This window comes from Microtus oregoni, unplaced genomic scaffold (genome assembly GCF_018167655.1).
Source record: "Microtus oregoni isolate MIOR12 unplaced genomic scaffold, Mior012 000004F_ref0000308, whole genome shotgun sequence".
Lineage (NCBI taxonomy): Eukaryota > Metazoa > Chordata > Mammalia > Rodentia > Cricetidae > Microtus > Microtus oregoni.
In genome coordinates this window covers 57,542,964-57,558,364 of record NW_024543063.1, presented here as the reverse complement: position 1 = coordinate 57,558,364, position 15,401 = coordinate 57,542,964, and the positions used below count along the sequence as shown (strand labels likewise).

The 15,401-nt window shown below is 41.6% G+C and overlaps 1 protein-coding gene across 2 annotated transcripts in view; it reads left to right on the top strand.

Moving 5' to 3' along the window:
* The first annotated feature begins 107 nt into the window (after window positions 1-107).
* The window catches only part of Ogfod1 (2-oxoglutarate and iron dependent oxygenase domain containing 1), a 32,193-nt gene continuing 16,899 nt past the window's right edge, over window positions 108-15,401 (top strand). The window contains exons 1-8 of one of the 2 annotated variants that reach the window (XM_041649690.1): window positions 184-293; window positions 937-1,075; window positions 2,485-2,630; window positions 6,884-6,930; window positions 10,780-10,880; window positions 13,936-14,052; window positions 14,700-14,791; window positions 14,986-15,114. In XM_041649690.1, the coding sequence (XP_041505624.1) occupies window positions 2,502-2,630; window positions 6,884-6,930; window positions 10,780-10,880; window positions 13,936-14,052; window positions 14,700-14,791; window positions 14,986-15,114 (615 nt within the window). In that variant the 5' untranslated portion in view covers window positions 184-293; window positions 937-1,075; window positions 2,485-2,501. Of the gene's footprint in view, window positions 294-936; window positions 1,076-2,484; window positions 2,631-6,883; window positions 6,931-10,779; window positions 10,881-13,935; window positions 14,053-14,699; window positions 14,792-14,985; window positions 15,115-15,401 lie in introns of both variants that reach the window. The other variant, XM_041649689.1, reaches the window with a different exon arrangement.

Genomic DNA, 15,401 nt, shown 5'->3' with positions numbered 1-15,401 from the left:
AGGTCTGGCCTTCTTATTCTTTGGTGCCTTCCCATTGGGTGATGCTGGGACTAAGGAGTGAGGCATTTCGGGAACTGTAGTTTCTGGAGGGAAATAGCTTCCTGACTTCCCTGAGCGTGGGTCTGTGAATGGTGAGGAGATGAACGGGAAGCGGCCAGCGGATCCTGGCCCAGCTCGGCCAATGAAGAAGGGAAAGAAGCAGGTGGCGGCGGAGTTTTCGGACGCTGTCACGGAAGAAACAGTGAAGAAGCAGGTGGCTGAAGCCTGGAGCCACCGGACGCCCTTCAGCCATGGTAATGGGGTGCTGTGAGGGAGGAGAGGCGAGGGAAGGACCACAAGCCACCTCCGACTCCGGCCCCGACTGCTGCTCGGTTCTTTCCAAATTCGATTGATTTGACTAGCCTCGGGAGGAAAATAAATATAGACCTGGGAGTGTGGGGAAGTAAACTCAGGGTTGAGTTCTAGAATCAGGGGTCACTTATAGAATCCCTCTGCTGGTTGGTTGTACGTCATTGGGCAGTGCGTTTAACTTTGCTTAAGCGTCAGTTTCTTTTATAAAACGGCATCGTTAATAGAATTCCCCTCGGAAAGGTAGGACTGACAGACTAATGCTTGTAGACATTCATAAGAGTTTCCCTGAGAACCAGTAAACATCTAGCAAGTGTCGCCGGACGGACGATCTACCAGCACAGACGTTGAGAGCTGCGGGATAGCTAGTACCTCCAGGTACCAGTTTTCACGTGCATTGTCATTGGCCTACGTGACGCATGAAACGAAAGGATCTTGAAAGGAATCGTTCCAGACTTAGCTACAACTTATTTATACAACTTATAAATACAGTGCGAATCTGCTGAGTGCGTCTTGAATTTTCTCCCCAAGTTTGCCAATTTTTTTTTTTTTGGTTTTGTTTTCTTGTTTGTTTGTTTCGTTTTAAAGAGTCGAATCCTGGGCGCGCTGGACGCAGAGAGAACATGAGAGCTTAGCGTTTAAAATGCAAGCTCTGGGTGCTCATTAGAGACTTCTCAGTTTCCTCATCTGTTGCATAGGCGACAAATATCCCTCAGTTGTTGAGAAGGTAAATGAGACAATTCCTGTAAAGCACCACTGGGTCAGGCTTGGTTGTTAGTCATAAATTGATACTCTAGTGGAAGTGAGGTCGATTAGAAAGTTAGAAATCAAACTGATATTTCTTTCATTTTCTTTTTTTTGGGGAGTCGGGGGGTGGATTTGAGACAGGGTTTCTCTGTTGCTTTGGAGCCTGTCCTGGAACTCGCTTTGTAGACCAGACTGGCCTCGAAGTCACAGAGATCCACCTGCCTCTGCCTCCCAAGTGCTGGGTTTCAAGATGTGCGCCACCACCGCCCGACCTATTTCCTTTTTAAAACGCAGTCACTTCCTCCCACAGAAAAGTTTGGGAAAGCAAGGGCAGGGGCAGGATTGAAGAGAAAATGGCCAGCCACTTTGCTCTGGAGAAAATGAGCTAAGAATCTAAAGTGCGATGGGTTGGGGTTGGGGTAGAGGGGTGGAGAGACGCCTCAGAGGTTAAGAGCACTGGTTGCTCTTCCAGAGGCCTGAGTTCCATTCCCACAACCACATGGTGACTCATGACCATCTATAATGAGATCTGGTGCCCTCTTCTGGCTGGCAGGGATTCATTCAGACAGAACATTGTATACATAATAAATAATTTTTTATATAAATATTTATTTATTATGTACACAGTGTTCAGCCTCCATGCCTGCAGGCCAGAAGAGGGCACCAGATCTCATTACAGATGGTTGTGAGCCACCATGTGGTTGCTGGGAATTGAACTCAGGACCTTTGGAAGAGCAGTCAGTGCTCTTAACCTCTGAGCCATCTCTCCAGCCCCAATAAATAAATCTTTAAAGAAAAAAAAAAGAATCAAAAGTGCACTGATGCAAGAATGGGAAATGGAAGGCGGTGGCGGGGAGGAGGCAGAAATCCTTAATAAATAAATAAATTTTAAAAAAAATAAAAGGTATACCACCACCAAAAAAAAAAAAAAAAGAATCAGTAAACTAAAAATCTTAAAACAACAACAAAATAAGAGCAGCCGAGTGGTGGTGGTGCACGCCTGTAATCCCAGCACTCAGAAGGCAGAGGTGGACAGATCGCTGAGTTTGAGGCCTACCTGGGCTGCAAAGCAAATTCCAGGACAGGACTGCTACACAGAGAAACCTTGCCTCGAAAAACTAAAAACAAACAAAAAACAAAGACGAAAATGAGAACTTCCATTAGCGCTATCCACTCTGCACATTAAAAACTGGAATTTAAGCCCAGCGTCTGAGAAAGACAGTCTTGAATGCGTGAGGAATGACACAACTTATGATTTTTCTCTGAATCTTAGGTTCCCCAAAATATTAAGTTCCTCAAACTCCTGATTGTCTCCCTTTGTAGTCAGTCATGCCACGTGGTATAATATGGAGGAGAAGAAAGACAAGGGAAATATTTTTCTTCCAACAGAAGCTATTGTCTTGGACATGGATCCTTTTCTTCACTGCGTAATCCCAAACTTCATCCAAAGCCAAGACTTCCTGGAAGGACTTCAGAAGGAGCTTTTGAGCCTGGACTTCCATGAAAAGTACAATGATTTGTATAAGTTCCAGCAGGTATTTATCCTTATTACTTCAGCTCTTTCTCCTCGGACAGTCCGAGGCTCGAAAATCATTCATGACTGCTGCTCTTCCAGAGGACCCAGGTTCAGGTCCCAGGACCCATCACGTGGTTCACCACACTCCAAGAGCACCTATCTGCACATGCTCACAGACAGATACAAATACATACCTATAATCTCATTTTTTAAGACTCAAGGTTCTAGATTAGGTTTGTTTTCAAGACCCTTCACCTTGACATTGATTTTCATTCCTTTAACATAAGCTGCTTACTGGGTGTTGACTGTTAGGATTATGAGGGAGTTGTTACAATGGTTTTAAGGGAGGTTTTTTGGCAACTTCTGCTCTCCAACATCTAAGGTAATAGAGATGATGGTGATGGGATATTCAATGCTTTAAGCTAGTGAGTGAGTATATAATAAACGGGGGTGAAGTATATTTGGAGTAGTGTGGCATGAGTCTTTATTTGAAGATAATAACCATTCAAACTTTTGAGTTCATGCCTTTGTGGTTTGATGTGCTACAGTTCAAGTATTCTGCATTACAATGTATCTAGCAGAAAGGGAAAATGATTTTTTTTCCCCTCTGGGGAGTAGGTATGCTGTTTTGATCCCAAACCCTTGAGTACACTAAGCACACACTCTGTCACTGAGTTGTACCCCAACTCCCCATTCTTTTTGGTAGACAGTATAATTTAGTTTTTAAAAAGGCTATCTTGAAATCAGAAATTTTTTTTCTACTCTTAGAAGACAGCCGTTACTAGGTGGTGACAGCATACACCTTTAATCCCAGCACTCAAGAGGCAGAGGCAGGTGAATTCAAGACCAGCCTGGTCTACAGAGCAAGTTTCAGGACAGCAGGGCTACACACAGAAATACAAGAGAGTGGTATCATCAATGTGGAGTCGTCTTCAATACAGGGATCACGCACTCTCATAGTCTGTCAAGAGTTTAAAAATTCAACAAAGGGCTGGAAAGATAGCTTAGCACTTGAGAGCACTGACTCCCTTTCCAGTGGGCCTGCGGTCCAGTCACAGCACCCACATGGCCGCCCACACCCATCTATAACTCCACTCCCAGGAAATCCAGCACCCTCTGCTGGCCTTTAAGGGCCATGCGATACACAGACCTACATGCAGACAAAGCATCCATACTCATAAAATAAAATCAAAATATTTTGAAAATTCAAAAATGATGAAGTAGATGAAGAATTACCTTTGCTTTCTTTGCCTTTCCCCTTTGATTTTTATCTCGAATAATAGAGTACTAACATCTCATTCTTTTTTGTTAGAGCTGGTCACCTGGTCAGCTGACAGCATCCTACTCTAATGTGTAGACCTTGTACATGTGTTTTATGAGACTGACACAACACCTACTATGCTTCAGAGGCAAAGAATCCTTGATCTTTTAGAAGCATTTGCACTCCTCCTCCTTTCTAAAGCCATATTTTCATCTTCCTTTCAGGATACCATGCTGCCTTAGTTATTTTTCTATTGCTGTGAAGAGACGTCATGACCAAGGCATCTTATAGAAGGAAGCATTTAATGGGGGCTTACAGGTCCAGGGGATTGTGGGGAGTGTGGCAGCAGGCAGGCAGGCATGGTGCTGGAGCCGTAGCTGAAAACTCAGATTTCATCCACAATAGAAATGGTGTGAACTTTTGAGCCATCAAAGCCCATTCCCAGGGATACACTTCCTCTAACAAGGAAATCCTAATCCTTCCCTGTAGTCCACCAACTGGGATCTAATCATTTAAATATATCAGCCTATGTCAGCCATTCTCATTCAAACTATTACACACACTCTCTCCTACTTATTTATTATGTATACAGGGTTCTGCCTGCAGTCCAGAAGGAGTCACTGGTTCTCCTTATGGATGGTTGTAAGCCATCCTATGGTTGTTGGAAATTGAACTCAGAACCTCTGGAAGAGCAGCCAGTGCTCTTATCCGCTGAACCATCTCTCCAGCCCTACACATACTCTCTTAATTTATCTTCTTTATCATAGAGCACTTTTTCTTAATTTTCTTTGCTAAGTCTTTCCCTTATAACCAACATTTTTTAAAAAATTAATTTGTTGGGAGGGCATGGTGGGAGGGACAGTCAGAGGACAACTTTGTGGAACTGGTCCTCTCTTTCCACCTTTATGTAGGTTCTGGGTATCAAACTGTGGTCACCATGTTTGCACACAAGTACTTTTACACACCTAGCCATCTCACCAGTTTACATAACCAACTTCCTGATGAGGCCTTCTTAATGCCAGAATACTCTAGGGTTTGATCTCTGAATTAAGATTCAGTACAGATTTCCATGGAGTCTCTCATAACTTCTGTCTCCTTGGATGTGTAGCAGGAGTCTCTGGCTTACAGCCAACACTAAACTCCTAATCTCCTTCCTCTAATTCTGTTGTTCCTCTCGAACTCAGATCAAAATGAGCCATTCTTTTTAAGTTTTTTTTAGATTTATTTACTTATGCTTACAGTGTTCTGCTAGCATGTGTGCCTACATGCCAGAAGAGGGCACCAGATCTCATTATAGATGGTTGTGAGCCACCTGGTGGTTGCTGGGAATTGAACTAGGACCCCTGGAAGAGCAGCCCATACTCTTACTTCTGAGCCACCTCTCCAGCCCAAAATGAGTCATTCTTAACTCCTTGTTCACCCCTCGTGTCCCATCCACTAAGGACACTTTCTTCACTGCCTCTCAGAACACTTGATACACTTCCAACGTCAGCAGCAGTCTCCTCCCAAGCTGTCTCTCTTACTGTGATGTTTCAGTGTGTTAGCAGTCTCCTACCTCCACCTGCTTCTGGAACTGTCACCATTTTGTTCTTGTCATGTAAGTGAATTCGAGAGAATTGGAAAATATATGCCCACATAAAAACTTGCTCACAGACGCTCATGGAAGCACTGTTATAGGAGCAACCAGACATTACCCACTGATGAATGAGTAAACAAAATGCAGTTTGCCCATCTAGTGGATATTATTTGATCATAAAAAGTAAGTCAGAGCTGCAACATGGATGAACCTTAGAAACATTTTGCTAAGTATGGAAGCCAGTGTGGCTCTGGGATCGCTGAGATGGTTACCACTGAGTTCAGAACCCACATAAAAAAGCGAGCTATGGTAGCAAGTAATTTCAGCCTCTGGTGAGACCGGAGGTACAGACAAGAAGCTTGTGGGCCAGTTAGAAGTATGCAGAGCAGTAGGAACGAGAGAGACCTTTCCTCAGCAAGGTGGAAAGGGAGAGCTGAACCCTGATGTTGTCCTGGGACCTTCACATGTGCACATGGCACAGCCATACCTCATTTTCACATACAGTAATACACGTAACTTATAATAAATATAAATAAATGTATAAAATAAGCCAAACTCAAAGTGTTATGTATTATATGATTTCTTTTAAATGCCCAGAAAAGGCAGATAGGCCCATAGAAACAAGAAGCAGGGTGATGTTTGTTAGGAGCTGGTAGTAGAAAAGATGGAATTCAACTGCCTAGTAGATACTAGATTTTATTTTGTACTGTTAAATCCTGGACTTATGTAGCATGTTTGACAGCATCATGAATGTGTGAAACCCATGGAATTACATATTTTTTAGTGATTAAAATGCTAGATTCTGTACTACGGGGCTTTTTCTCTTAAGATATTACCTCATGTTCCTCCTTTGCTTGAGAACTAATGACTCTTCTTTTCCTTGGGTAAAAGCCAATGTACATAATTGGCTCTGTGCCAACAGTGCCCCCCCCCCCCCCCCGTTAGACCCTTGATCACCATCTGTTGCTCTCCCATTTGCATTTCCCCTAGCCACTTAGTCTCGCCTCAGTATTTTGGATAAATTTTGCTTTTCCTCACTGAAGTCTACCATGGCTCACCTACTCATAATTGCAGACTCTTTCCTATTCTCAGCACTGCCCACTCCTCTCTCTATTGTCTTTTCTTATGCACTTGTCACCTTTATGCTAATAAATTACATTTTATGTTTACTATATGTTTCCTTCAACAAATGTAAGCTTCTCTGTAGTAAATACTTCAATATTTGCTGAATGAATAAGGTGCAAAGATACTAAGTCACCTACCCACATCATAGCTGCAAGATGAAGGGGTTATGTGTCAGGCCTGGTAGTTCTCTTCAGTCTAGGCGCTTAGCTACAATGTTCTATCAGAGTCCTCACTGTTGTTCTTTGCATCCATATATTGTAACAAGGTGTAACAAGGAAATCTTTTTTTTTTTTTTTTTTTAATGACGAAGTCTGATGATTTGAAGAAAAGCAAAGAGCCTCATATCTCAGCTTTAAGGTAAGCAAGTCATTTGTTGGGTGCCAGATATATGTTAGGCAGAGTACTGAGTGCTTTAAATATTAATTCATCCAGTCTTTGTTGACATGATTGCATTTGGTAAAGGAAGAAACAAACCCTAAGAAATTTAAGTAACTTCTTTAAGACAATCCAACAGATACAAATCCAAGCCCTTGGATTGCTTGCTTGATCACCCTTCCTTCTTTCCTTCCTTCCTTCCCTCATTACCTCCCTTCCTTCTTTTTTTCCCTTCCTTGTGGATAGGATCTTAGGCAGGCCTAGGATGTACTATGTATGTTGCTCAGGTTGGCCTGAAAGTCACAGAAGTCCTCCTGCCTCAGATTACCAAGTGCTGGGATTACAAACATGAGTCACCATTCCTGGCTTCAAATTCTTAATAATAAAATGTTTGGCTTTGTTGTTGTGAAGGAAACAAAGTAACAATGGAGATAGCATTGTCTGCTCATGAAGCTAGGAAGTAATGAAAATTAAAACTCCCTTGACCAGATAGATAAATTTTCATACCATTTCAGTCCTTTAGAAGATGATGTATCAAAACACTTAAAAATATGCATTTAAATAATTATTAGCCGGGCATTGGTGGTGCACAACTTTAATCCTAGCTCTTGGGAGGCAGAGGCGGGTGGATCTCTGTGAGTTCGAGGTCAGCCTTGTCTACAGAGTGAGTTCCAGGACAGGCTCCAAAGTTACACAGGGAAACCCTGTCTAGAAAAACCAAAACCAAAAACAAAAAAGATTATTGTGTTTATGGGTGTTTTGCCTGCATGTATGCATTTGCCCCATATGTAGGCAGTATCACCTATGGACATCAGAAGATGTTGGAGCCCCTGAAACTGGAGTTGCAGGTGGTTGTGAGCTGCCAAGTAGGTTCTGGGAACTGAACCTAGGTTCTCTGCAAAAGCAGCTGGTGCTCTTAACCAGAGCCATCTCTCTAGACACGAAAGTATGCACATTTTGTAAAAGTAATTCTAAGAACTGACCGTGACAAAGCAAAGACGTACACAAAGATTCCATACACCAACTCTGCAGCCATGAGTGCGTGTGTGGAATAAACAGGAGTCACACTTTGTTTGTCAAGAAAGTCAACGATACTTTTTAAAAAATATCTGAAACCTAGTGTTCTCTATAGTTGCTTTATTTTTCTAGATGAATTAGCAATATTTTCTCCCCTTAGGGATGTCTAAGAGGATAGTTATTATAACCAAAGACATCCTGGGTCTTTGGAATATACTGTTTTCAAAAGGAAAGAGTGTACTACAGACATAAACTGTTTATCTGTGTACAAACTGAGAGACTTGGAAATAGACTAATAGGATTACAGAACTTTTAAAAACATTTTCTTTTTACTTATTTAGAACCTTTTTTCTATAATGAGCATGTGCTTTATTTTTTTTTAAAAAATTATATTTATTATACATACAGTGTTCTGTCTACATGTGTGCCGGCAGGCCAGAAGAGGCCTGGAGTTATAGTTATGTACCACATGTCCAGCTACAAGTTTTTAATTATCAGAGTTAACTTCATTTCAGAGTTGACTGGCTGAACTAGTTATAACTTGTATTAAAGAGACTTCTGCACAAAGGACCAGCTTAGCTTATAATGGAAATGTTCATTAGCTTTTTTTATTTACATCTTGCTAGCGTCAGAACATCTACAGATGTTTGGTTGATTGTGTGATTAATTTAGTATTCATCTTTATTATAATTTAAGTCATTTGGGCCGGTGAGTTGGCTCAGCTGGTAAAGGTGCTTGCCACCAAGACTGATGACCTGATTTCAATTCCCAGTACACACATGGTAGAAGAAGAAAGATGATTTCCACATATTGTCCTCTTACCTTCACACGTGTGTTGTGTGTGCACACGCACACACAAATAAGAGTTTTGGAAAGGTCATTTTGTGATCTTCTGCAGCTGCTCACCCTAGTGTTTATTAAATAACAGTGCTAGTGTTACTGGAGCCCCTAGCACTCACATCTTACTCTTGACCCAGTTTATTGTCTGTGAAGAAAAAAGTGGCATAAACTACATCAGATGGGAAAATAAGTTTGTGTACAGTTATGTCCCAGAAATGGAGAGAGCTGTTCTCAGTTGGATTCTACCCTCCCCATGGCACCGTTACATTTTTAGAAAGGACACAATAAAAAAAAGCCAGGAAAGATGCACATGTAGATTTAACTGAAGCAGGATTTAGAAAAAAGATAATTCAAAAATCTTAATTTCAGCCTGGCAGTGGTGGTGCATGCCTTTAATCCCAGCACTTGGGAGGCAAAGGCAGGTGGATCTCTGTGAGTTCCAGGACAGCCTGATCTACAGAGTGAGTTCCAGGACAGCCAGAGCTACACAGTGAAACCCTGTCTCGAAAAATACATATATACATACATGTATGTGTGTATATATTATATATCTCCTAAGATCAAGGACACATCTCTGCATTAGGATTAGTGCTTGTGATACTGAGATTTATAACAGAAAATGCATATTTGATCTTCGTCCCCATTTTTGGCAACAAGTTCCTAAAATTTAGAATTTAAGTGTTAAGATTAGTAAAGGTGAATGGAGACTCTTTTGTTAGGGAAAAAACCTTTCTACCACATTTGAGCTTATAATGGGCAACCCCAAAGGTTGGAGAAGAAGGGACAGTTGCCAAGAAGATAACTAAGAATGTAGCTCTCAGCTCTAACCATTCCAGCCTCCAGGAAAAGCACGGAGGGTAGTTAGATGAGGTAGGATTGCTACAACTTTTAGAGTCTAGCCTGGGCTACATAGTATGTTGTAGGCCAAGCCTACAAAGAGGACCTTGTTTCACAGAGAAGGGCTGACAGTTGGCTGGATGCATCCCCAGTGGCCTGTGGTTTCTTTAGTCAACCATGCCTATGTAGGAAAGCGTCCATAAGTTCCCGAGGTGCCAGGGAGGTGGGAGAGAGGTTCTATTTTCTCTATCCAGGACTCTGTGCTGTGAATCTTTTATATTTGACTCTTCCTAAATTGAATCACTTTTTTTTTTTAAAGAAAATTATTGTTGTTGTTTTTAGATGAGTTCTTATGTGTACAGATGCCCCTGGAGGCCAGAGAACATTAGATCCTCTGGAACAGATAGTTGTGAGCTTCCTGATGTGGGTGCTGGGAACTAGACCCAGGCTCTATGCAAGAATAGGAAGTGCTATTAACCACTGAGCCATCTCTCCAACCCCTGAGTTGTGTCATTTTATATTAAACTGGTGAGACAATAAGTTAAAAATTACCTAACAAATGATCCAACTTGAGGAGGGTACTGTAGGGACCTCCTGTTTATACCCCATGAGAGCAACTCATGAGTTAGTCCTCTATTGGGTCTAAAGGTGGGGTCAATCCTGTGAGACTGAGCCCTGTAGATTGTGTAAAAATGGAGCTGAGTTTTAAGGTGTCCTTATTGTTTCCAAAAATAGATAGTTAACAGGGAAAACTCCACCTATTTGGTGTCAGAAACAAAATGTGTAAGAAAAAGCAATTATGTTTTCCCATTTCCTGCTGGAAAGGCGGTCTGACAGTGGGCGATTGGTAGTGTAACAATGGTGTGGTGCCCGACCACAAAGATCACGGCGCTGGTGTGGGAGGACTTAGCAGGGCAAATAGCCAGAGAAAGAAGTGCAGGAGACTCAGGGCCAGCGCACTACGGACACTACGGTAGCTGGGGAGTTTCATTATTTCTCTGGGAACTTGACACCGTGCATGCAAGAGGGAATAGGTCTCTAGAATGGAAGTGACCTTAAGAGAGCCTGGGGACGGCATGGCTCCAGCTCGAGCCCGTGCTATGGCCATAACAAGTTGTCTTTTGTTCACACTTCTAGGAAACTTATGTTTGAAGATTTTCGGGACTGGCTCTCTAAGGTTTCCAGCATTGACCTAGAACCAACCATTGATATGTCCTGTGCCAAATACGAGTTCACTGGTAAGGAGGATAAAGCCCTGCTGTCTAAAGATTTCAAGGCTTTAACTCCACAATGATGGAAAGATAGCGTCAGGGCACCAGGTAGCATCCTAGTAAGGATTTAACTCTTTTGTGAAAATAGCCAACACAAAGGATAAAGTAGTGCTTCTCTTTAGGTATATGAGAGTTATTGATCATATTTTCAGAAAAATTCTCATACCAACTGCATATCGTATTGTAAAACTCTAAAGGTGATGCTGGAAATTCTGTCCTTATATTTCTAAAAGGACCCTCTATGCTGTTTTTTCCTTTATTTTGAATTTAGTGAGTGAATACAGGAAGTGGACTGTGTAAATAGTTATAGTCCCTGTCGCCTGCCTTCCCTCTTCAGAAGAGCTCATAAATTTGTGGAGGAATATGTGTGCCTTTTTATTTATTATGAATACAACAGTCTGCCTCCATGTATGCCTGCAGGCCAGACGAGGGCACCAGATCTCATTACAGATGGTTGTGAGCCACCATGTGGTTGCTGGGAATTGAGCTCAGGTCCTCTAGAAGAACAGTCAGTGCTCTTAACTGCTGAGCCATCTCTCCAGCCCCATGTGTGCCTGTTTATATAGAAGGAAAAATTGCTTGGTTTTGTTTTACTAAATTTTGATTCAGGTTTCCTATTGTATATAGTCTTGGAGAAGTCTAAGCTGGTAAAATGTTTTGGAGATAAACTTAATCCTACATAGAACCTGTTATGTATCTTTATTGCTTTTTCTTTTTTATTATTTTATTTTCTTTGAGACAAGGTCTCACTCTATAATTCAGGCTGGTCCCAGCCTCACAGAGATCACCTGCCCGTTGTCTTGAGTGCTGGTATTACAGGTGTGAGCTACCACATCTAGTTTTGTTTTTTGATTTGTTTTGTTTTGTTTTGTTTTTTTAGTTTGAAGTAATTTCAAACTCAAATAGAAGTGGCAGGCGTAGCACGAATAATTTGTTTTCCTGTTTTATTTGAAGGACAGTTGCAGTCCTGGGATTCCATAGGCCTGAACATTTCAGTCATTCTTCCTTCATGCAATGGTGAACTTTCAGAGTGAGAAAGTTGACAGGCCTGTATTCCCACCTAATTCATAGGCCTCGCTCATCTGTCACTGTTTCTTCTTGATGCAAAATGATCTTGTTAGGAATGGCACACTGCATTCACTTGTCCTGTCCATTGAGCCCTCTTTAGTCTAAAACAGCCTCTTGGTCTCTCCTGAACTACCTGGATGCTTCGGAAGACTTAGAGGCAGGTATTTTTAACTGTTCCTTCAGTCCTGGCTTATATCGCCATGTTTCTGCAATACTTAGGATTGTAAGACTTTGCTACCAGACCTGACTGTAAGAATTTGTAGGAGTCACATGAAGAATTTGCACACGCTGCTTTTAGATTATGTTATTAACATGTTTCTCACCAAACTTTAGTTCAGTTATTTTCACAGGCAATTTTCATATTGTTAAACTACTGCAAGTGGTATTTTTCTAGTCGTCATTTCTTCTACTTTCCTTAGTTGTCATTCCACTGCAATGAAAAGTTTTCCCACTGTTTATTCATCTATTTGCTTATATCAGTATGAATTTGTGGATTACTATTCATACAGTGAGCTATTGCAGTTGCTGTTGTAAAAGTGAGGCTTATGTTGTCTTTAATTTGGTCAAGGAGAACCCTCTAGAGCTGATCTGGGGCCTCTTACTATGTTCTTATCATTCTTGATTTCCTAATTTCTGCAAAGCAGAATTTTCAAGGCTTGTCTTCTCTTTCCTATGCCAGGTCTAGAATGACCTAGAATGCACCCCAGTTTAATGAAGAATGATACTTGAAAATCAAGGCCAGGACTCAGTCTGTGTCACTGGGGTGTCACCTAGACCCTTTCAGTGAAAATGCCAGAATATGACCCTCTACGTATACACACAAATGTATACACATAACGCTTATGTATTTCTATACCTACATAGCTGTAGATTCAGGAAACTGGATTCATATTGCTTTCTCCAGTGCTAGTTGAATACTACAAGGTTTATTCTAGATTTCTTTTCTTTAACTGTAACACCTAGCTCCCATTATCTTCAACTTATTTACTCCAATCCCTTCATGTATAAATGGTCCCAGTTCAGTATAATCTTTACTCTGTCCCATCCTGCATAGATGCTTACCTTGCTCAGCCCTACCAAATGGCTTTAGAAAATTCGATTAGGCAGTTAATGAGAACAGGAACAAGGCCAGAGAGGTGGCTTGGTTCGGTGGGTTAAAGGCACTTGCCACCAAACCTGACAATGTGAGTTTGATTTCTGGGACCCACGTGGTGGAAGAAGAGGACCAACTTTACAGTTGTCCTCTGGTCCACATGTCCCTCTCCCACCCCCAACACACACAGTAAATAAATGATAAGAAAAGGCCTTTTAAAGAAAAAAGGGATCTATGTACCCATGAACAGTAACATTTGTTAAGACATTCTTTGGAATAGCCAAGAAATACAAACAATTTAAGGACTAATAGAAATGCAATTAGGGAAGATGTAAACTTACAGTCTATATAATACAGTGACTGTGCAGCCGTTAAATGTAAATTTACAGTCTATATAGTACAGTGACTGTGCAGCCGTTAAATGTAAATTTACAGTCTATATAGTACAGTGACTGTGCAGCCGTTAAAATTAAATTAGGGAAAATGTAAATTTACAGTCTATATAGTACAGTGACTGTGCAGCCATTAAAAGTGATGCCTAGGGTGTAAATTGATATGGAAAAATACTCGCTTTGTAATTTTAAGGAAGTCTTTACATGAATACACATGAGGAAAAAAATAACAAAAATATGTGGAAAAAGTGTTAGTAACTATATTATAGACCTGTCTGTAGTCGTTGTGTTTAAAGCTTTCTATATTGGATGGGTTTTATTGCTGCATTTACAAAAGAGAAGAAGTGTCATTTTAAAACTGCAAGACAGTTAAAGCTGGAGTTAATACAGTCAGAGGGACTGATTGGATGCAGAAGCAGACAACAGCTACTCTGTGCAGTGATCTAAATTATGCTTTCAATGATTGCAGATGCTCTACTCTGCCATGACGATGAGCTGGAGGGGCGCCGGATTGCCTTCATTCTGTACCTGGTTCCTTCCTGGGACAGGAACTTGGGGGGCACCCTGGACCTTTACGACACTGATGGTAAAATGCACATTTACTGCCTTCAGTAGCCACTCCTGAATTCCAACCGTTGCCTCGGATCACCATTCTGATATATAGTGTGTTAAAGGAGTAGAAACCATGTATTTAGCTGGGCAGTAGTGGCGCACGCCTTTCATCCACCCAACACTCGGGAGGGAGAAGCAGGCAGATCCCTGTGAGTTTGAGGCCACCCTGGTCTACAAAGCAAGTTACCTGTCTGGAAAGCAAACAAGCAAACAAAACCAAAAAGAAAAAAGAAACCACGTATTTGTCACAGTGACTGGCACAGGTGGAATTAATGCTGGCCCTAACAATGACCTCTTGAAATTATATTTCAAATACCTGTTCCAGAGACAAAGCTGATTAAGATGAGAAGTAGATCTTGTTCTGTGTCCTGGCCGTGCCTGTGAACAGCAGCCTGTCTGACAAGAGCTTTGGTTTTAGAGTGTCTTACCATAGCTTGACTCTAGGAAAAGGAGACGCTATCCAGCTTTCAGCAATAATAGAAGCTCATGTCACTTAGCAGACTAGCAAGTTTAAAACAGGTAGCAGGAGTATCTGAGAATGTCAAGAGCAGGATGAGGCAGCCTGACAGTGGTAATGATGATGAACCCATTTACGGATGGATGTCTTCTCTTCTGATGCAGAACACTTGCAGCCAAAGCAGATTGTCAAGTCTCTTATCCCTTCGTGGAACAAACTGGTTTTCTTTGAAGTATCTCCAGTATCCTTTCACCAGGTAAATATTGTAAGATGATTCAGTAGTGCACTAAGTAAGGGTCAAGGATTTTTACCCACCCTCTAGGCATGTCAGTCCACTTCCTGCTGGACTTTCTATCTCACTGGGTTGCTTGCATACCTAGCTAATGTCCTTAGATTGTGTCTTCACTCTCCATCCTTGGTGTTGATGTGCTGCTGGTCTTGCTCTTGCAGGTGTCTGAAGTCCTGTCTGAAGAAGCATCACGTTTATCCATAAGTGGCTGGTTTCATGGTCCTCCGTTAACCAGGCCTCCCACCTACTTTGAGCCCCTGATCCCTCGAAACCCTCATATCCCACAAGACGTAAGCATAAGTGATTGGGATTCTTACTTTATGCACTACAGCACCTTAGTTGTTTTTCTGATTTCACTATTATGAGGACCATGTGAGCTGATGTATTTTGCAGTACTAGAAATTAAGCCAAGGGCCTTGTATATGCTAGCAAACCTGTTTCTGATCTAAAGTTAGATCTTTTCAGTGCTGAAACTGCACTTTGAACTTTCACTTTTCTTAGGTTCGATTTTTCTAAGTTTGCTAGTACTTTGGGCTTGCTAGGAGAAACGTAAAGAGTGAGGACTATGGAATGATGT